General features: G+C 43.5%; 1 protein-coding gene and 1 long non-coding RNA gene across 5 annotated transcripts; one reads left to right on the top strand and one right to left on the bottom strand.

The window, feature by feature from the left end:
• The first annotated feature begins 418 nt into the window (after positions 1 to 418).
• LOC124677721 lies at positions 419 to 8740 on the top strand. Of its 4 annotated transcripts, none has more exons than XR_006994209.1 (9): positions 419 to 493; positions 777 to 869; positions 979 to 1254; positions 2523 to 2570; positions 4216 to 4325; positions 6283 to 6632; positions 7241 to 7294; positions 8406 to 8600; positions 8709 to 8740. It is a non-coding gene; the product is annotated as an uncharacterized LOC124677721 (long non-coding RNA). The 4 variants fall into 4 exon arrangements; XR_006994208.1 differs by having other exon boundaries at positions 2488 to 2570; XR_006994210.1 differs by having other exon boundaries at positions 2488 to 2570; positions 7209 to 7294.
• A 9989-nt stretch (positions 8741 to 18729) lies between these two features.
• LOC124672112 (purple acid phosphatase 22-like) lies at positions 18730 to 20324 on the bottom strand. Its single transcript, XM_047208395.1, has 4 exons — positions 19880 to 20324; positions 19205 to 19788; positions 19035 to 19123; positions 18730 to 18961 (listed from the first exon to the last, which is right to left on the bottom strand). The coding sequence occupies exons 1-4, from the start codon at positions 20322 to 20324 to the stop codon at positions 18730 to 18732; spliced, it is 1350 nt and encodes a 449-aa protein (XP_047064351.1).
• Between the last annotated feature and the right edge of the window lie 2741 nt (positions 20325 to 23065).

Genomic DNA, 23065 nt, shown 5'->3' with positions numbered 1-23065 from the left:
TTTCCCCCAATCGACCGCCTCCTAGCTCGCTCGCCCGGCCGCCGCAGCCTCGCCGCCCCATCCCCCGATTCCCTCTCCGACGCCGCTTCCCCGCGCCGCCATCTGCTCCTCTTCAGGCAACCCGTCGAGGACGACACCGGCTGGGCCTCGCCGGACGATTAATTAACCGTCTGCGGCCGTCTTCTTCTCGTCCGCGGAATCAAGCGCCGCCCCTCCTAGCCGTCCCCAGCCACCCCCCCCTCGACTTCTCATCGGTCAGTCTGTTTTCCTCCTCCTTAATCCTGTGCGCCTTCGTCTTCAATCGCCTCTCTGCTCACGCCCCCTTGCATGCGCTGTGATTCAGACAAGGTAGAGGAGGACGGCCACAGGGAGGATGGTGGAAAACAGGTTGGTCATGAGGAGTTTCTGACGTCGCCGTCCGGATTGGGCGATGCAGCCCCGACGAGCAGGCCATCTAGTCCAACCTCGAGCTCGCCCTCCAGCCCCGCACAAGGTAATTTCTTCCCAGAATATATGTATTCCCCCACTTGAAGCAATCTTGTGAGCCACCCAAATTATGGAGTTTTTTTAGGATTAGCTTCAGACAAATTAGGATTTGCCCGTCCCTGTCAGCTTGTTCAGATTCGCAGAAAAATTTAGCTGACAAGTAAGTGAGTTAGAAGTATAATTTTAGGTTAAGCTTGCACATACAAACAGAAAACCCTTTATGTGCTCTTTACTATAATCTGCAGGGGAGTTCTTTGTTTAGTCACGTGAAATATTTGTGATTTTTGTAGAGCTCTGTCATGGGCAAGGGTGAGGCTTGATGAAGGACCAGGCAGCGGCCAGCCGGCAGAGCATGAGCCCTTCTTCCCACTCAGGTTGGCTATGTACGTATCAAAATAAACTCTCAGTCTGGTTTCCTTCTCTGCCCATGCTCTGCCGCCGCCTACTTCTGTCTTCGCTGATTCAAGATTCTCTGTTTCTTTGTTTCTTTAGAATGGGATTGATGTGGTACACTTGATCTTCAGCCTACAGTCATCCCTGACCTACGCTGACACGGAAATGGGAAGGAGTAGGCGTCGACCTCGCTCTCGCTCAACCGTGCCGCCATCCGGTTGCAGCAAAGCTCGAGGCCTGCAAGGACTTGCTGCCGACGATGGTTCACCGACGCGGACCAAGAGTCGTTGTCCAGGCCCTCCACCAGCACGTCGCAGCAACCCCCTCAATTCTGGTTATGCTCCACCGAGAGCAAGACCACCACAGTACAAGAAGGTAGCCACCACCCATTTTTCTTGTTGGCTACTTTTGTTGGGTCGTTGATGCTAAGATGCTGTTGTTGTATGTGATCTTTGTGTTGTGCTAAATTTGGGTCAGATTAATTTGGTCTTTAGTGGTAGAGACACAAATATGATAACCTTTTTTATTGTAAGACCTAATAAGAATATATGATGAGACGATGAAATTGATTTGGTGACTTTGCTTCTCATCTTTGCATGTATCTATCTTGTAATCGATGAGGAGGCCTGAAACCTGACTGACTCCATGTATGTATCATATATGCCGTTGGCTGTATTGTGTTTAACATAGCAGCATTCGAGGGTGTCGAGATCTAGTTGTAACCTGAGTTTGTGGTGCTCAAGTACAACTACATACTTTTGGTAAATGGTCATGCACGTGTATAACATTTCAAAGTTTGGTACCATCCGGCTTAATTAGCTCGTTCTTCTTGCATATTAATTAAGCCAATGTTCATATAGGCACACAAAGCGAAATGACCGTTTATGTACGATCAGATTAAAACCTAAATATTTAGTTAAACATGGTTTGGTAGAGTCCCTAATATTCTTCTAATTTGGTCAACTACAACACAACCTCAAGTTAACTAGTTTCAAGATACTAATTGCATTTAACTGGTACTGTTGAAGGGGCGCATCTAGTCAGGAACAACGAATTCCTCCTACTTTCCCCTGCCAAAAAAGAATTCCTCCTACTTATGTATAGATAATACTCTCAAGCATTTATCAATTGGAAGCCTGTTGTTGACTTAAGAACTGGTATGGTTCAGCCTGGTTCCATTTTATATCTGCAAGACAGGATTTTTTTATGTACATTATATTTGTCGGAGAACGTCTCCCACGGGAGCCACTGCATGACAACAAGCTCAAGCTTGTAAACCTTTATAGCGATTTTATAACCAGGGCACTAGCATTCGTGGTTCTGGCATGTTTATTTTCTCTTGTTTCTACATTGTTGTTGAATATTGTGACCAGCGTACTTACTTCCGGCTTATTGCTGCTTGTGTGTAAAGTGAACTAGTGATTGGTGTCCTCTATTTGTATTACTACTTACATATCATTATTTGCGCCAAGTAATTTCGATAGAGTGAGCTGGTAGTTCATGTATTTAGTACATTTTTACTCGACCAACGCTATCTTTCAGATAGTTGTTTTCTCCCAGAGTGTGTATCTTCTCTTTGTGTTACCTGATCCGTCCAACTATGTATAGGAGAACATTTACTACCAAACATACTTTTATGCTAGGCCAAGAGGCGAACCTAAAGAAGAAAAACCGAGGTCTGAATTCTGCAGGTTAGTTCTTGTTATACATGCATAGGCAAGTATCGAGTATGGATCTAATATCTTTTGTGACAAATGCAAGTTAGATTATGTATCTTCTTTTCATTGTTGGCCACCAAATCGAGGTACAAATGGAGGCGGTGTTTCCATTACCGTCCCACTGTGATCCGTTTGCAATTTGTTTGTACATGTCGCCGGGATCATGTATATATATAGTCTAAAACAGAAAAATTCTGCTGCTAAATAGATTTTATTCGCTTTTCCTGTTTGGCATCAGATCATTCCTTGGTTGGGGCATGCCTAATTTGTTCGGTTTCCATTTGTGTGACTTGTAGATCCAGAGGTGTAACTTTTTAGGTTTGTTCCAAACTTTCACGTGATGTGCAAAATAAGCTAGATTCATGGCGTGTTAAGTCAGTCCAAAAAAATGATACATTTATAGTTTCTATAACATCTGGACATCAATCACACATGTTTTTTTTTTGTCAGTATTGTATGTTAGATCGGTACAAGTTTCTTCACAACGTTATCCAGTTCTTGTCCAGGCTCCTGAAAGGCTGAAACCCATCACAAATATTAACCCGTTAGTTAATAGCTATGATGTGTTCTATGTAATATATAACTTTCTCTAAGGTGGTGCTTACACTGCTACTCTTAATGATTCATAGGATTTCCTTTTTTCACTTCTGATGTGGTAAATTACAACTATATTTCTACCCTTTGGGATGATATTCCTTTTTAATTGTCCACGGCCATTCAAGAGCTCACCCCCAGTTTGCTCCCTGGCCGCCGCCATTCAAGAACTTGTCAACTTTGGCACCCTGTGGTCAAGTGTTTTTTCTTTTCTTTGGTTGCCCTCATATCGATGCTGCCATGCTTCTATCCAATTCCTTCATGTCGTTGTACTTACTGAAAAGATGCTTCTATTATGTACCTTATCATTTCTGGCAGGCTTCGAATTGAATATTGTAGGCTTGTTTCTCGTTCGGAAATGTGCATCAGTACTATTGTACTTATTTTGATGTCTAGCTGATCTTATGTAATTCAAAGAATGGTACAGTACTACAAATCGCATCAATGTGAATTCTAAATGCTACTGCAAATTCCATGCATGCTTCCTTCCAGTGTCTTGCTGGGTTATGAATGATTTGAGAGTTGCAAACAATCTTGTCTTGGACATAATTAATAATTCTGTTTAGATTTTTAATATGAGTTAAATTGGCGGTGGTTGCTCTGTCGGAAGGCTTCAATCACTTGTCTACATTTAATAGTACTTACTCTGTTTGTGCTAGTATCAGTGTCCAAATGCATGTTGTTATTCACCTCACTCACCTCATGTCTGGAAATTTAATTTGGCAATTAGCAATGCACTTTTTACCGAGCTTTTGTAATACTTTATCTTACTGTTATTAACACAACAATTATGCCATGAAATGGAATATGCAGCCAGTAATTTATTTAGTTTATATGTTTGTTGTCTATTTCATCAGTTCCTTAATTCTCAAATAGTAACTGAACTATACGACCTATAGATCTGATATTGTTCTTTGTATTATCACTACACCCAAGATTCTCTGCGTACCATTGGTGTTGCTATGTCAAGTTTACCATTGCATTGCCTATCTTTATCTGACTTTGCTATTTGTTGGGTCTGCAGATATACTGGGATAAATCTTTTACAGTGGCAGCGGTGGCCTCTTCTTGGTCTTCATGTTATAAGTGAGCTTCTGATTGTACCCTTCTCTGCTAGTATTGGGCTTCTGTCTGGTAAGCCACATGTTCTCTAATGGTCTCTGCTAGTAGAGCATTCATCCTCAACTAGGGAGTGGAGGTCTAGTGAACTAGTTGGTTACTAATTTGTGTGCCCTAGTAGGTTACTAATCAGTGGTGTGGTTCCATCTTATATGGAGTCAGCGCGAGGCTGACGAAAAGGGTGTGATGCCGTTGCTCGACGTGAGGCGGTGCGAGAGTCACTTGTCACAAGGTGAAGTGCATGGTCCAGGTGAGCTGGATTAGGTGGTCTAGCTGATATGACAAGATTAATGGGGAGATGATTAGAAGTAATCTTGTCAGGTATCGATGCATGTAAGTCAGTCGTGGTCCTGGGAAGCAGATTTCTTTAGGAAGAGATAGGGTCCTGGGTGAGCTATTGACTTTCACTTATCTATTCCTTACCATATTTTCCACCAGGAAATCATCTGTGTGAAGTTGGATAGTGCAAACAGCAGGCACATCACAATTTGCAAGGCCATTTGTTAGTTTGTCTTCCACCCATTAAAAGCCAAGAATAGAAACTTTGAGTGATGTGTGCTTTAGGTGGTTTTCAGTGCCATTAAGGTGGTCCTTGCTCTGAAACAAGTGCTGCTTTACATAATGAACATTCAGCACATTTTTAGTTTAGTTCATTAATTATATTTGGTGATCAAGATCAAGGTTTTGGTTCCCGAATAAAAAAAAAACCCAAGAGGGCTCGGGATTCCCGGTTACCGCGGTAACCGAGAAATCCTGATCGGTTACCAAGCAAATTGAAAAATCAAATTTTGTCTGAAGCACTCCGCGCTTAAGCTGTATTTATACATTGAAGAACATGTAACTCAATGGTGGTGAGTTAGCTCTCTAGTGCAGCGCCTTGACATCGCGAGTTCGAACTCCCCCAGCACTTCATTTTTACATCATTTTGTCAAATTATTACTGAATTTGAGCAAAGTAATAAAAATAGTACTGTGACTACTGCGCGTGTTAGGGAGTCGAACCAGGGACCGCCAAGGTAGACCCCGCAGCGTTACCACTACGCCCTGCCTTCACTTCAGTTTTTATCTAAAGATACGCTCTCTTTACTCATGATCCGGGTTCTAATTCAAATACTTCAAAATAAAAAATGAGGCTTTTGCATTATATACTAATGTTATGCTCAATGAAATTCCAAAATTTGAGATGGTCCGATGGTACATATCCATTTAGTTCAAATATGAATCTGTCTTTAGTTCTCTAGCTTCATTCAGAGTGCCAGGATGCTTCATAAAATGGTACTACATGTTAAAGTTTTGATCATGCTATTAGGCTCTCTATCCACTTTATATCAGCTGAGGCTGCATTATGCAGCGTAATGGTGATTTTTATTCTGGTTTTTGTTCTTGATGTGATTAATGTAAGTGAAAAAACATGATAGTGATATCCCATGAGGAAATTAATTACTCCCTCCGATCCATATTACTTGATGCTAACATAGATGTATCTAGACACATTTTAGTTGTAGATACATCCATTTTAGCATTAAATAATATGAATCGGAGAGAGTACTATCTATGTTGTTAAAACATGATTCACAGAAACAATTAACGATAGATTGATGAATTTAACATTAAAGCATCCTTCTTTTACATTGTACAACTGTTTTAGTTGCTGTTGGACTGATATTATAAAGAAATAGACCTAGCTTGTTACTTTGTGCCATAAATGAAGTATTTGGGTTTGTTAAGTAGTTATTGAGGTTGGCAAATGTCGTGTTTTGCCAAGGCAAACTATAAATTGGATGAGAATGCCTCACGTGCACTTTTGTAATGAAATGTTGTAGTCGTTTGTGCACTTCTCTGTTAACTGATTATAACATATTCTTCTCGCATTTGTTCCATTACTATTTATTACTATTATTCGTTTACTTATCCTGTCCTGGTAACGAAAATCATGTTTCCTCTGTTTTCTCATACCCATTATATTTTTCCAGCATTTATCCTCTGTCCAACTAAGAAGATCAGATCAAGCGCCATCATGGCACTGTCATTGTGGAGTGCTGAGGACGCAAGCCCTGCCGCGACACCGTACGAGCTGAGCTTCTTCAACCAGTGGTAGTCGCTGGAGCAGTACACAGAGGAGCATATTTCCATGGCGCATCCATTAAGGGGAGAAATAGATGAGGCCCTGATGCAGCAGCAATGGAGTAGTAAAGATGGAGATGGCCAGTAGGTAGCCATGGTTTCGACTACTTCCTCCGCCCTCGCTGCCATGCGATGGAGGCGAGTTCACCATGGCGCAGCTATGGCAGCAGCGGCCTTCTTCTAGGTCTCCATGCTCTAGGTGAGTCATCAGGTTCCTCTTCTTTCTCCTCTACATGCTCTGTGTACCTCAGTCATAAAACTGGTGCTTCTGTGATCTGGCCAAAGAGTCGATGATCTACTTATTTAGGACTCAGTGGTGTCGCTGTATGATTATGATTTTGTATTGGAAACGCTTTGGTATATTATTCTACACATTTCGAATTAATGTGTTGTATCACATGCAGAGATCAATATGGTTTTTGGTTCGAACATAATTTGTTTTCAGTTGCTATTACAAGCACTATCGAATTTTAATGCAATCATATCAATTTGTGTATTTTGTCCCGATTCGGTGTCGTTTCTAGAACTAGCTTGCAATGTTGTAACTACAATGAGCCCATGCTTGCTTAATTTGTGAAATACTAGTGTCTGCTTTTTCATGTTTTGGATTCATTGGGACCATGTTTTGATAATATTGGAATCATATTTTGACTACAGTTCTGCTGAGGTTGCATATCAGAACGAATAGCCTTTTAATGGTACCTAACCATGGTTTGGTTGAAACTTTCTGCTCTGATTGAGCCTATTACAAACCTTTTAATTACTGCCAATGCAGCTTATTGTGTTCTATGGCCTCCTCACTGGCAGACTTGTATGCGAGAAGATCAATCCGGGCAGTGCCAGCAGGCGTTCCGAAGCGAGGTCAGTTGATCATCATCTGCAATTCGGCATCATAACATGGTTTCATCCAAAGCTACTGTCGAAATCTGTTGCATTGTTTTGGCATCATACGTTCATGCATGGTTTCATCATACATGGGTGGTTCCTCTCCTCGAACAAATAAAATAAGTAGCTAGTATGGATAACCTTCTGTCATTGCATGTAAAACTATCAACTCCTAGAATTATTATTTTTGGATGGTCAAGATTAAAAGTTTGAACTCCTTTATTATTGGCCACTCTCTTGCGATGCTTAGAATTATTTGTTCCTTCTCCCTCTTACATGTTCTTTTTTTTCTTATTGGCGCCTTTTCATGTCTTGTAGATGACCACACATTAGTTAGATATTGACTCAGACCGAGATGCAAAAAAATGCTCTCAGATTTGTTTACCACCATAATAGATGAAACTGAAATACCTATGCAAATTATTAAAACTAAAATGACCGTATAAGTGTACATAATTTACGAAATTGTGCTGACATGAATAATTTGCATCAATTCGTTTTTGTATTGTTTGGCATATATTTTATCTTTCCAACTAAGTAGGAACTATACTAGTGGCTGGAATCTCAAGTGGTATTCACCATACGCCGTGTTCATCTTGAAAGTCTCAGGGGAGGTGAATTAGTTTGCAAGCTCTACTGATGCATGGTGTGTACAAGACCAAAATTTGAGAAGTCGGCCCTTATCATGGCAATTTCATTCATGTTACCGCTTTGCCATGTCTGCTTTATTTAGCTACTTATTCCCTTGTGAGATGACATCGAATATGGATTTGGTCATTCTTGGGTTGATGTTTAGGATTATGGACTGTTTGATTCTATTGCTAGCGCTTGACATGATATGAGTGTTGCTAACACCGCTGTGTGTATATAGAAATATGGTGCCGGTTAAATTTAGATATTCCTTATGGTAGTAGCGCTTTCTGTTTAACTATAGATTTATCCGCTATATCCGTGCATAGGAATCATGGTCCTGTGTATGCGTTGTGCAGTAGTGAACTTGTTTCCTATGCTCAGTTTTGATTTTATTTTTAACTTGCATTTCTCTTTAAATAACCATCTGATCGAGTTGAACGATTTTCTGGTGCAGATGATGGTGACGAGGCTGCTCAAACGCATGGACACGAGCTGGATGAGAAGTTTCCAGTGATCAAGTCCTCTCCCGCGGCGGTGTTGTCCAGGAGCGCAATCACTAAAGAAGGAGCAATCAAGTCGCTCAACTAGAGGTGCATCTTCCAGGGGATTCCCTCGAGGAATGGGGGCCAGTATAGATGACATCCACAATGTAATTCGTACTGCCTATCTTCCTTTGTTGCGTGTGTTCCCTATAACCCACTTCGTAGTGGAGAAACATAGTTTATACAACTAACTGTCATCTTTCTTTGTTGAACAGGACCCTTACCGGATGGTGGCATTCAGCGACCTTAGTTTATGGCAGCTCTTCATGATGGTACAGTTTTCAACCGAAAAAGTTCCCATGTTTATTTTGTCCTACTATTCCTTGCTGTAGTTAGCCTTTTTGGTCAAGTCCTGGTGCTGGACAAGAAGTGTTGAATGTATGTGCTTATGAGTAGTGTGATCTCTTTGCAAAGTCTGGATGTAGACTAGAGTGGTCATTAGGCGTATTTAAGTGCGAAATTGAGCCGAATCATGGAAGGTGTGGATTAGTTTAACTAAATGTTGTGAAAAACATGAACTAGAATGATTGTGTTGCATCATACATCTCGAAGCCACTACTGCAGCCCAGCCCAATAATCTATAGGTGTTGTTAAAATGTTTTGCACTGTAACTAGAATGATTGTGCTGCATCTATGAGGTGCACATAGTCTGATACACGTTGTGAACCACTTTGCAACGTATCGTTCTCATGATGGATGATTTGGTGTTTACCTTTATTTGTGTTGTAAATTTATCAAATTGGTTACCTATCTGCTGTTGAGCTACTTGTTTGGACTTTAACCAAGTGGACTAGAGTGGTAGTTGCAAGTTACCTTCTCTGATATATATTTTTGTTGTTGGGACATTAGCCAAGTGGACTAGGGCGAGTTTTTGTTTATTTGTTGTGAATTGGGAACTAGATGCTATCTTTTTTAATGGGCATGATTGATTCTTTGTGTTGTCTGCTCATGAGTATGAATGGAATGGAATATGTGATGTTCTCGGTACAGAATTTTGAATGAATTTTCAACTTACAGATATACTGTGGTGTGTAAAGAATTGTGATATGACTGTGGTGTGTCAGATATACAGATGCTTTGCTCGCTTCAGATATACAGACTTTCTTACAGTAAGCTGACTTTTTGTTCTCTTCAAATTGAGTGATGAGCTACCCTGCCAACTTGGCCTAGCACGAAGCAAACCCGAAGGTGGATCCCATCAAAAAGAAGATGATGTCCCAGAGAATGTCATGGGAAATAGATGAACTCTCAGGTGAAGTGTTGTCTTTTTTGTGCATGTGGAGGCGATGATGCTAATCGGTGGATGGGGATGGGTTTAGAGGAACACACTGTGTCATGAGGATCTTACTTATGATGGCTTTCATATTGCTTGTGTGTTGGATGTGAAACACCTTGGGATTAGTGGGCTGGTAGTGCTAGAAAGATACTTCTTTCTACTTGCTTGTTCACTGTGTTATTACTTTTGTTTCCTACTCTGCATAGTTGATCCGAATAATGAGCGTCATGTTTTCCAAATTAGTTGAGAAGTCACTTTTTTCCATTTGACAATGAAACCACAGTAGATTCAAATTGTGTACGTGGTATTGGAAAAGTGCTTGCTTAGGTGTCTCCCGTCAGAGCTTATTTGCTTGATGCCATATGCATGCTTTGAATTTGATATTATCCTATTTCAACTAGTAGTTTGTTTATGGATGACAAGTGTTAGATGTGATGCAACTCTGGAAAGTTTTTATACTGCTTGTAGACATGATCGTATATGACACGAACTAGTTCTCTGTGTTAAACTAATTTTGCAAATAGTTACATCTATTATTCCTTAAAAAATATGCCAGGTAGTATGGAATGATACATCGACTTCGAGAATTTCTTGTGTGCCATCTCTATGTTTTCTGAAGAAAGTACGATGTGCATGTTCCAGTTTCATGTCTAAATGTTAGAACAAATCTAGAATAGACCGTCTCTGAAAGAGAGTAGCAAATAGATAGATTAAGATGGCGTCTGATTGTGAGAGCACATATGTGTCATGAGGATACTTGGTTTTTCTCTTCATAGTGCATCGGGTCAACTTTGAAGGAATATGTTGCGTACTTGCTCCCTGATTCCCGTCAGAATTGGAAATTGTTTTCTAGCTTTAGTAATTCTTTCTTATAATAAAATTTAGAATCATATCAGTTCCTGATCACTTTCTCTTTCGCTGGATCCAGCCGGCCGGCAGCCTGTGAGTTTAGATACGTTTTTGGTTGCTTCCTTCTGTGTTGTGTGGGATCAGATCGTGTGGGAGTGCAACCTATACTTCCTTGCACTAATAACAATTATGGTGAGAAACATAGTGAGCAACCAACACTATTTCGGTTAAGCTCATCGTGTGTGGTGGTTTAGATTATAATTTTATTAGAATAGGGTGAATTGTGAATTCCAGTATAGCATTTGCATTATTGTACATTGGCAACTTCTCTGTTTGCATTATTATATCCTAATGATAGGGCTCAATGAAATTCAAACTTTGATATGGTGTAATTGTCTTTTAGTTGAGATATGAAGCTATCTTCATGTACAATCCAGAGTGGCAGGCTGCTGCATAGAACGTTCATATTATATATATTAAAGCTAGATCATCATGCTATTATGCTCTGTATCCACTTTATACCAGCCGAGGCTGCATTATGTATGCTGGTGGTCTTGCTGCTGTTATCTGGTAAATAAAAGTGAGAAAAATTGGGTAATCTGAATGTTGTTTTGTCTCTCACTAATAACTGGCTCATATGTTCTTCTCCATCATCCTATACCTAGTAGCACATGGGTAACATGACCTGGCCCAAAGAAGTCATATTTGCTATTCTTTCCTCTTTGTAATGGACACTAAGCCAGTGAGTAATGATGATTGTGTCGTGTGGGTTGCTTAGTCGAAACCCTCCTCAAAAGATAATTGTTCTTGCCAGATGTGATCTAGAGAAGACCATGATGCTTTGTTCTTGTGCAAGGATGATGAGGAGGACTAGATGGGCAGCCAGGGTAGCAGTTGTGACCTGTAGATAGTATGTTCTTCTCCATCATCATATACCTAGTAGTAGAACATGAAGTGACACATGGCTTGTCCAAAAGAAATCATATTTGCTATTGTTGTTTTTCCTTTTTGTAATGGACAGAAAACCAGTGAGTAATGCTCTGGTTGTGTCGTGTGGGTTGTTTAGTCAAAACCCTCATTGAAATCTATTTATTCTTGCTAGATGTGCTCTAGAACTGACCAAGATAGCTTCTTGTGCAAGGATGGTGACGAGGACTAGATGGCAGGCAGGGTAGCAGCTGCAGCTTGGTGCATCTTACTCGGATGGCAGCTTGAAGACTCGTGGGACAATGGACATCTTCATATATACGGCTTGGTCGTTGAACAATCTCTAAGCAGCTGCAGCTTTCTTTCTATCTTATTTATCTCTGCGATATTTATGGTTGCAACCGAGCTTTGAGATTTGAGAGCATCTTGTAACCCGGCATGATTGTGTTGTACGCAAGGTTTAAAATAGCGCGCTATTTCTCCGCTAATACCACGCAATAGCATATTTAGAGGGTCAACGCTAAATTTTAGTATTTTTGCTCGCTATGACGCTATTTGTGAAATAGTATGATATATCGTGCTAAAACTTCATAGCGTCAGCGCACTATTTTTTTCAAGCTAAGTTGCTTTCACTTTTCGGTGGTAATGAACTACAATATGTTGATTTCTTTTCTAGATTAGAACTTAATATCGCTAATGCTGATGATTCTTAATAAAGAATTTATACTATGTTATTGCCTTGTGGTACTGATGTTAGCCTTCTGAAATATTGGAGATCTATTTGTTGTGTGTGGTTATATATGTATGGTTCAGTTATTTTTGGACTAAATATCCAACCTTTTTAGCGAAATTCTTTATTTTTAGACTATATTTGATATTTTTTTCAAAACGCTATTTGAAATATAGCACGCAATTAACACGATATAGCGTCCATAGCGTTTGAAGGAGACCGACGCTATTTCATTTAGCACGCTATTTTAAACCTTGGTTGTACGTAACTGTCCCAACTTTCATTGATGTTTGTTGTTCGGTATTACACTATTTTTGTTTAATTATTCCTTTGGTTGAGGTTGATTGTACGACTGAATGTCAAATGAGTTGTGATGTGTGCACTCCAGTGTTTTCTGATGTATATTGCTTGTGTAATCTGGATGTCCGAAAAACATCAAAGGTCAGGCCGATCATCCTCTAGCTGATTAATTAGTTACCCTATTTTTTTGAAGAAAATCCTGATCTCCCTCGTTTATATCTAATTGATTAACTACAGTTTTTGCTCATTAACCTCTATAATTCATTGTTTGGACAAGGTTTTTCTGCTCCCGAACTCATGCTCCTGCTCCAATAAAAGTTTCAGAAAAAGTAGCGAATAAAATCAAGGAATTCTGAAATATTTGTACAATGAACTATTGTCATTTCTCAGCACAATATTACTTGCAGTTTAGAACACATCCTCACGTTCGTCGTAAAAAAATCTGAATTTTTGATATTATTTGCGATGATCTTGGGTTCAGATGTGCATTTTTCGTCATTGTTTATGTAAAAATGATCAGGTATTCATTATCATCCATTCATTACTACCGTCAGCTAGTTTTCATGTGATGCACGTTTGAGCCACCACAATGCTAATTTCTTTAGGGAAAGCAGAAGGAAATCATCAATCTACCTATCAGTATTTAGGAAAAGCATGAAACAATGTATCCACCGAACATGCTGCTTTAAGCCATAGATCTCTACAACTTTTTTTTCTTTTCCAGAAGCAACACTTCACTTGTGAATGATAAAAATTCATTGTCATAAGGAATCGAAGCTCTAAAAAATCACGGAGATACCAATTCAGCCCATTGCCGGAGCCAAGTTTCAAATAATGGGTGTAGAAAGATAAACAGTCAAACTTTCAGGATTATGTATAGCACACCAGTACAGCCAAGAAGCTCCGCCCATGTGTTCCAGGCGCACTCCATACCATTGGATGGAACAATCAAATTAAGAAGTGAGTGGAAGGCTACTTGGTTTGCAGAGGGGCTCTTAGGATTCCCACGATCCACATCCTAGAAATCCCCGGATAGGATGCTATGGATTTTAGGGTCTCGTGATTGATAGCAAATCAATCCCAGAAGCGTGATAGGAATCCTCCCCGTATTAACTAGACTTGCCTCTTTTCCATGCTTGTCGTTTGGTCTCACAAGGCATCTAGCCATGTCAATAGAACCCACCGAAATTAATCTTGTTTCCCGCCACATCTCTCTTAATTCTCTCGAAATTTCAAACCTCTTCAGCAACCTTAGACCTGTCGCTCCTCTACAAGTACTAGGCCATTGTCACGCAGCCGCACGTCGGCTATCGCGTGACTTGTGACTTTGGACTTTGGCGTCGGCGAGGCGAGGAGAGCAGCCACTCCGTTCTTCTCGACGAGATGAGACGAGATCAAGGCGTGTATGAATGATCTGCAGCGGGCGGATCTTGTTCTTATTCTGTCAAAGCTGCAGTCCAGCAACGCCATCAACATTTGGATTGATATCGTAAGGTTAGTTCTCCACGGCGCAACTCCCTGCAGCTACTGGGCGGTACTTTCCCTTACCTCCAGCATCTTAGCTAAATGGACCAAGCCTGCCCATGACAACACATACTAGATCAACATAGACCAATGGAGCGGGGAGGTGACGACTTCCTGGTGTCTGGTAGGTCCGGGGATAATGGAGTCCTCGATTTCACGGAGGAGGACAGTGCCAGTGATGCGTTCGCGACTCCGGCAATGGGGGCGAAATAGCGAGGGGCGCAATCTACTGCGTCCAGTCAGGTAAGGTTCCTTCTTTTGTTAAATTTTATTTACCCTTCACTCAATGTTGGTTCTGTGCTGCCACCGCACCGGACGGATAGGCGCCGCCATCACCGCCAGCGCCGGCGGCAACGTCGACCAGAAGAGGGAGGAGAGTTGGGGCTCTTAGGGTTGAGGAAGGAGGGATCCTCCGGAGCCGCCTGGGGGAGGCGACTCGGGAGGTCGGGCAGGATCCATATTGCCTTTTAACTGAAAGTTAATCACTCCCTAACACTTCTTAGAAAACACAGGGAACCCACCATATCATTAATAACTCATCCATAATGCCTTGACTTCATCGTTATGGATGTTGATGATCTAGGTGAGTCGTGTGAACCTAAATAAATATCTTATGCGTACATGAGAAACACTTTCATAATGTGTACCTTATTATATGTATTGGTCTGTGCTGGAAGATGATATCCTTGAAGATGAGAACCGAACTAGAGCTCGCCTGATTCAGTCATGTCCGGATGAGGTCACATGGAACGTAAGTAGGTCGCTATGAAGAACGAGATATTGGATGCTTGATGAAAAAGTGATGTAGTTATGTCAACGCTACTCTGCGATGTAAGGTCACCACTGCATGTTGTACTGTGCAAGTCGTTGGCATAACACTCACGGATTTTCATGAATATTACACCTAACTGAGTGGTACAACAAAAAAATTGCAGGTCTACAATTATCATATATCCATAGTCAAAAACATCGCCATACTACATTGGGGCGGTGGCGAATTTTTCGAGATGCAAAATTTCAAGCCCATCAAGTTTAGTTGGGCATCACACTTTTTGCCAATTGCTCTTTCCACCGGTTACTAGAGGCATGAACCCACTATCGAGCATAAATACTCCCTCTGGAGTCACAAGCATATACTTGGCCAAAGCATCTACTAGCAACAGAGAGCATGCAAGATCACAAATAACATATTGCAAGTATATAATCGATCTCAACATAGTATTCAATATTCATCGGATCCCAGCAAACACCGTATGTAGCATTACGTAAAGATGATCTTGATCATGATAGGCAGCTCGAAAGATCTAAACATGAAGCATAAATTGGATAAGACAACCATCTAGATACTGCTATGGACCCGTAATCCAGAGATGAACTACTCGTGCATCACTTCGGAGGCGGGTATGGCGATGTAGAGGCCTCCGGTGACAATCTCCCTCTCCGGTAGGGTGCCGGGAAGAGCTTCAGAATCCTCCCGAGCTAGGGTCGGCGATGGCGGCCGCGATGGAACTTTTCGTAGATGGAGGCTCGGGTATTTAGGTTTTCCCCGAGATCTTGAATAAATAGGCGGAAGGGCAAGGTTGGTGGGTGCGTGGGGGGCCCACACCACCCCATGGCGCGGCCAGGGCCTGGGCCGCGCCATGGCCTGGTGTGGCCGCCTCGTGGTACCACTTCGTCTCTCCTCCGGACTCCGTCTTCGTTACAGTAAAATAGGAACTTCGGCTTTTGTTTCGTCCAATTCCGAGAATATTTCCTGTACAACTTTTCTGAAATACGAAATAGCAGAAAACAGGGAACTGGCACTGTGGCATCTTGTCAATAGGTTAGTGCCGGCAAATGTATAAAAGTTCAACGAAGTGTAAACAAAACATGTAGAAATTGGTGTAAAACAAGCATGGAGTATCAAAAATTATAAATACGTTAGCAAAGTATCACCACCCCGGCCACCTGCTGAGCACCCACTGTAGGCGCCGGAGGCCCAACCTCCACCCCCACAGGTAACACAGTAGCCCGACTAACCAGTTGAGGAGACATGCACTCCATTTAGTAGAACTCTCGAGGTCGAAGTTGATAGAAGCGTCCAAACCCAATCACAAAATTTCCTTGGGAAGCATGAATGTTGGAATAGATCCATAAGATAGTCCCATCTTACCGAATCAAACGCATTTTGATATCAAGCTTGAATAGGAGGCAAGGTGTTTTGGAGAGATAGAATCCTGGAGCAAGGTTTCTCACATATTGTAGTTGACCTGAATGCTCATCTTCTCGATGAAGGCAATTTTTGAGCATTAGACACATGGGAGCCCATATGAGGTGAGAGATGAGAGGTCATCATCCTGGCAATATATTTGGCGATGGCATGAATGAGGCTTATAGGCCTAAAATCCAAAATGTCTTCGGCCCCATCTTTTCTTTTGGAATTAGAGCAATATTCACGGAGGTTATCCAATAAAGGTTCGAGACACCTTGGAAATTTTGAAAAACATGCATGATCTCCGGCTTCACTATGCTCCAACATGCCTTGTAGAAGGCCCTGATAAATCCATTGGGGCCAGGGCTTTTGTCACTTGGAGACCCAAAGATGGCTCAATTGACCTCCTCCTCCATGAAGTCACCGTCAAGCTCGGAAAGATTGCACTCCGGAACCAGAATGTACATTGGCCCAAATTAAATCAGTGGTTCTTGGAGTGGTTTTTCATAACCTATGAGAAATGGCTTTGTATGATTGTATTCTTATCTTCATGGTTTGTGACCCATCTGTTATTGTGTTTTAGTCTATGTATGATTTTTTCTTCGATGAGTTGACACGAATGTGGGAAAAATTAGTGATGTCATCTCTCTCCTTTAGATTATATGTGAAGCTTGTCTCTTCCTCGCATACTCGGCCATAACCAAAGGGAAAGGCTTCTTATCCTTCGGAGGCACGAGCGATCGCAACCTCCGGCTCATATGTGCGACACGCGTCCCACGAAGACAGGCAACTATGGATGGAGGCCCACCACTATGGCGTTATCGTTTCATGGGATTATCGTCGCTAGCGAACACCAGCACACCACCGCGCACCACACTGCGTTGCCGCCAGACTCTTTCCCGATGGGCCTACCCCCGGCTAGCTCCTCCGCAGGCGCGTCCGTGCCCTGGTCTGCCCTTTTTCCGACGGCCGCCGCCCCCGAACTTCCTCCTCAACCTGCCACATGGACTATTAACGTGAGCCATGTGTTCTCCGAGACCTAGAGCTGCCCCCGTCTCGCCAAGGCGCCCCACCGTGCAACCGCTGCTGGTATCGCTGAGGCACCCTGCAGCGTAGCCGCGACAAGGAGAATCGTCGGTGCTCTCCCCAACGCCAGGTCCTGCGATCCGCCATGGTCAGGTCCTGCTCGTCGCCACATGTTTTTCCGCGCCACCATGGCCGTTTCCGTGACCTCCGCAAGGTCCTCCGTCGGAACAACATCGGTCGCTGCCCAACGATGCATAGGCTCAGGATGCAAGGAGTAGCGGTGCTCCGGCGAGTCAAAGTCGGAAGATGCTGCAAGCGCTGGTCCATGGTGCTACCAACGATGGCCAGCAATGCTGCAAATGATGGACGATGACGCTACCGGCCGTAGGCGGTGGTGCTGCCAACCGAAATCATGACGCTTCAAGCAAAGAGCGATAATGTTACTTCCAGTGGTCGCTGGTACTGCTAGCGATGAAAGCCAGTGCTCAAAGTGTTGGGCGGTGGTGCTACTTGCTCGAGTCAAGATGTTGCAACTGGTTACAGACGACGTTAGTAGCCATGGACAACGATGCTACCAGCCATAGTGGGTAATGCAGCCAGCCATGGATGGCGATGCTACTCGTCGGAGTTGGTTTTATTGACGGTCATGGACAACGGTGTTGCTCGTCGGACTCGGTGATGCTCCAATACTATAATACATGTGCTACAATTGTTCTACTGCTTTGCTACTTTACTACAAACTGTTTGCTGCTAAGTCTATGTTGAGTCTCCGGCGAGGTCTCCGGTTTCTAATCGACGATGCTACAATAGTATAATTGTTTGGTTGCAAATGCTATGCGGTTTTGCTACTTTAGTACAATTGTTTTTACAAGGCCTCTAGCGAGGTCTCCGACAAGGTCGGCATTGCTTCAATAGCACAAATTTTTTGCTACAAGTCTCCGGCAAGGTCTTCAGCGAGTCTGAGGCGAGCTTCATCTCAGCTGGTCTTATTCTTTTCCATTTCTTGATGAATTGTTTTTTTTTCTTCAATGAAGCAAAAGTGGAAGTTTTTTTTGCTGCGAGGAAGCAGTCTGAATGGATCCTCAGCAATTCTCCTTCTATTTTTAGTTGAACCGTTTTTTTGCTTCAATGAAGCAAAAAACGGAAGGTTTTTTACTGCGACGAAACAAAGTCTACTTTTATGGTGAAAGTTGGCACATGCTGGGAGGCTTGAAAACTCTAAGCCTCTGAAGGATTTCTAGTACTGTAATCTTCCTCTTTAGCCTTAACAAGCAAAACGTACGCGCATCTCTGCATCCTTGTCAGATATATTTTCACCGCCAAATTAAGCGCAGGTCCACGGCTAATGGTAGTCGGCCATGCACGTCAGTAGTGCTCCTACGCACCACGGATTCAGAAAGGTTTGTCACAAGCCTACAACTCATCGCTCCAAGAGTCATGGGCGAGGTTGATGGCCTGCGGCCGGCACGCGGCGTTGGCGGCAAGGCTCTCGATCCAGAGGTCGTCGCGGATGATGGAGTCGACGTCGTCGTTGCGGTGCCACGCCCAGCGCGCGGTGGTGGCGTTCACGACGCTCAGACGGCCATGCCCGAAGCTCGCTTCCCTCATCAGCGAGAGCCGCGCCAGCTTGTGGTTCTTCTGAAAGCTGCGTGCGGACACCACGAGAAAAATCAGGACATGATCTCGGAATGGTTCTGCTCATATGTAAATTTGCTTACTCGAAGGCAAGCCCTTCTCTGTTCCCGCCGTCGCCGATGGTTATGTACACCGGCCCACACGGGTTCGCCTCGTTATTGTAGGCCCTGGTCTGCAACAGTGAAACATGCCAAGAGACATCAAGACGCGCATCACACTCTCATGTGGTCGAGAAGAAAACGAGGCAACTCACGAAGCGCTCGTATGCGTGTACGTGGCCGGAGAAGACGACGTCGACGCGGGCGTCGTATAGGAGCTTCTCCATGGCCTTCCTCATGGCCTCGCCCTCGCCCGCGTGCGCCGCGTTGGTGTTGTACCAGGGGGCGTGCAGCAGCACGACGAGCCAGGGGGTGGCGCGGCGGTCCACCCGGGCGAGGTCGCGCGCCAGCCACCCGTACTGCTCCGAGGTGGAGTTGAACCCGGCGTAGGATCCCAGCATGACGACGTGGACGGCGCCGCCGGCCGCGTCGAAGGAGTAGTAGAGCGCGGAGGGCGAGCCGCTCTCCTCGTGCGGCATCCGCCAGCGCGCGGTGTAGGCCAAGAACGGGTCCGGCGCGCCCGGGAGCACCGGCATCCCGGCCTCCACCTCATGGTTCCCCTCGGTCACCATCCACGGCCGCCGGCTTGCGTGCTTCTGCACGAACCGCCCGAACATGTCCCACAGCGGCTGCTGCGTGTCGGCGTAGGCCAGGTCGCCCGGCACCAGCAGCACGTCGTAGTCCGTCTTGCTCACGTGTGCCAGCGTCGACGCCGTCCACTCCGTCTGCCCGAGGTCCCCTGCAAAACCACATCGTCCATTTTCAAGATCGGACGGCCAAGGCAGCGTGCAACCATTTTACAATCCTCGGTGGGTGGATGTAGTATGTACCTGCGACGGCGAGCTCGATGGGGAGAGCGGCGGGCGGGGTCTTGAGCGCGAACTCGTCGCCGACCATGCCGCACCGGTAGAAGTACACGGTATCGGGATCCAGCGGGCCGATAGTGACGTGGTGGATCTTGCCGGAAGAGTAGAGGAAGTAGCGGTAGGAGGTGTGCTCACCGGTGGCCGACGAGGTGTAGTTCCCGGAGGCCCTGCCGTAGTCCACCACGGAGTGCCCGTGCTTGGCGTCCGTGACCCATGAGACTCTCATGTGGTTCGCCCCGACAAGCGATACATGGACCTGCTGTGGGTGCGAGGGGGGTTGGCTGTTCTCCGTGAGGATGACCCGGCCCGGCGGAGGCCGGACATACTCGGAGCCGGCGGCGACAGAGACGACCAGCGTACCGACGAGCAGGAGAAATGCGATACGCGCGGGTGTCTTCTTCGACCGCATCGCGTCGTGCACAAGTACGTGCAAGCTAATCTAGCTGGGAGGATCGACTCGACATTGTTGTGCATGGACCATATAGGGTGGGGATGGCATTGGCAGCGGCGATGGGGTGGCAATGGCGTCAAGGAACGGGAACCTGCGTATTCGTGCAGGCTTTCGATCGCCTGAAGCGTCGTAGCAAGCCGCAGGGCGGTGCTGAAACATGGATCCACGGCACGCTTTGCTTAGCGGGGACTTCTCCGGCCGACCCACCCACCTGACCCTCGCTTCAAGCGTTCGCGTGTCTCGGTGCGGTGCGACGACCTAGCGATACAGAAAGTGCAGGACATGCTACTTCTCGCGAGACAAAATCAGGAACTCTGATTCACAAAAAAGAAAAAAAAATCAGGAACTCATACGTTTCTCTACGAAAAAAGAAAATAAGAATGCACATCATGTATGCATAACTAATTTGAGTTGTAAATTTTTAATGACTGGACAGAATAATGGAGAACGCTCTGTTTTAGAACAATATAATTTTTTTTGAGGGTTAGAACAATAAAATGGAAAAACACTCACAAAGCTGGGCCTCCGAGCAAATAACTGGCTTTGGACGTCTTGGGCTTCTGAAGGTGTGATTAATATGAGCCCATATTACTGGCTGTTTTTTTGGGCTCTAGTGGGCTCAGTATTTGTATGTGCTTACCTTTTTTTTCACAGAAGTTGTTGTCTTTTTTGAAAAAGGCAAGTGTTTTGCCATTGAAGAAAACTAGAGCTTTTACAAAACCATATACTTCATCTGATCCATAGTAAGTGTCAGAACACTTATTATGGAATGGAGAGAGTGCATGATTAATCTGGCGTCCGGCTACCATGGTCTGAAGAACCAATGCGCTCGGCCAAAAGCGAACTCTTACCACATGATCTAATCTTCGAGGACTCCATAAATGACCTGGAGAAGCTTGAAGTGCTAACCAAGGAATTTACATGTTGATGATCTTCACATGTTCCTCGTGGCATTTCCATTTAATTCAAGTATGAAAAATGTTTGATTTACCAATTCATCCATATATCACCTACAGGTATAATAGGATAATTCTACAAATATCAATCTATAATGTTTCTCTATGCGGTACAACACTGATATTTAAACACTTGAAATAATACTGAAAAAAGAGGTGTAGATATCATATCCCGCAGTCTACACTCTTCTATGAGGAACAAAAGTCAGGAAGATTGAGATTGGAACATGACATGTGGTACAATTATATAATATGTTTTAAATACAAAATTATGAGTAGTTACAACATGACACATGCTATAGTATTGAAACCGCCTCAAATTTTATCCCATCACCTCACATCATCGAGCACCAAACTCAACCATTGTGTGGATTGAAAAATATAGTGCTCTTCCCAACAATATTCATTAAGACTACTAGTGTAGGATGTGAGACACTCTTTGTGTTCTTGGTTGTGCAAGAACATACTCGAGTCCATAGCCGAATAGCACTTATGTATTTTTTTTATTCAATGACTGACTAGTATTCATATTTTGCAGTTGTGGATACAATGCCATCTGTCACTGGATAATAATGATATTGACGTTGAATGTCAATTCATGTGTTTGGATGTTCATGTTTTCGTAACTTGGAATCAAGCGGTGCCACAATTAGCAATATTCTAGTTTGGATGGTGAATCATAAGACCAGATTGTTATATTTTGTTGTATATGCTTTAAAATGGATTGTGTCCAACATGTTTAATACTTGAGTAAATAAAATGCCATACAAGCAATAATAATTCCACAAAAAAGCAAGCAAAAGGTTTGAAAACAATGCGTACTAGCAACAAAGTCTTACAAAATATATCAACACAACACATTAACAACTGCAAGGCATAATCTTCATCGCAAAGATGATATAAAAAATTCAAGTCTCATGCATAATCTTCATAACAAATTACGTAGTCTCATATACAATATTCAGAAAGTGATGGCAGACAACATAGAAAGTTATTAGGATAGCAAGCAAAAAATAACAAGCTCACAAGATAGTAATTAGAATAGAAAATGCCGTACTTTAACATAACAACAACCATAAGTGATGTTAGTCAAAGGCCATTCTTCAGATTCAACATCCATTCTCCCCTGAAGACCATAGGGAGCTTCATAAGTGATTGAAATAAGCGTCCATCAAGTTTCAACTTCCCATAAGATGGCAACATGTCACAATGAGCCAAATGGGGTATCCTTTCAAGTGTAGCGAGGATGTCAGTAGGACTAGAACCTAGGATATTGGTAATGTCTCATTTGACTACGAAGAATTATTGAAGAGGTCTTCATATCTCCAAACATGCCCAATTTTGCATCACGTGTTCACCGTCTCTTTGTGGAGCGGCGTCGTTGTCTTCTGCCAGATGGCATTTGGTTGGTTTCCTAGGAAATAGGAGGAGCTCTGTGCTTCATGTATTTGGTAAGAAATATAATATTGTTATACTCCTCGGCATGGAGAATAGAGATCTCTTTATGGATGCAGGTACACGGTTGGAGTGGGCGGAGAGGGATACTTTCCAAGAAGCTGCACTGGTCAACATATGAGGAGGTCATGTTGGCTGTTCCCAGCTTCCTCCGTTCTGTTGTGTTGGACCTTTGATCAGATGTCATGCATACGCATTCATGGTTCAAAATTTCCATTTTCTTGGCTATCCCATTCCCGTGTTTTTGGTCGCCTGTCCACTGCCATCCCATCTGTTATTCTGATTTGC

This window comes from Lolium rigidum, chromosome 7, assembly GCF_022539505.1.
Source record: "Lolium rigidum isolate FL_2022 chromosome 7, APGP_CSIRO_Lrig_0.1, whole genome shotgun sequence".
NCBI classification, from domain to species: Eukaryota; Viridiplantae; Streptophyta; class Magnoliopsida; order Poales; family Poaceae; genus Lolium; species Lolium rigidum.
Note: the sequence above shows the minus strand (reverse complement) of the source record. Positions and strands in the feature narration are given on the sequence as shown.

Bases quoted from the DNA above. Each gene is read 5' to 3' on its own strand.
- LOC124672112 (XM_047208395.1), bottom strand. From the start codon at position 20,324: ATGCGGTCGAAGAAGACACCCGCGCGTATCGCATTTCTCCTGCTCGTC. The intron at 19,789-19,879 runs GTACATACTACA...GTGGTTTTGCAG, and splicing joins CATCGAGCTCGCCGTCGCAG to GGGACCTCGGGCAGACGGAG. The intron at 18,962-19,034 runs GTAAGCAAATTT...GTCCGCACGCAG, and splicing joins AGAGAAGGGCTTGCCTTCGA to CTTTCAGAAGAACCACAAGC.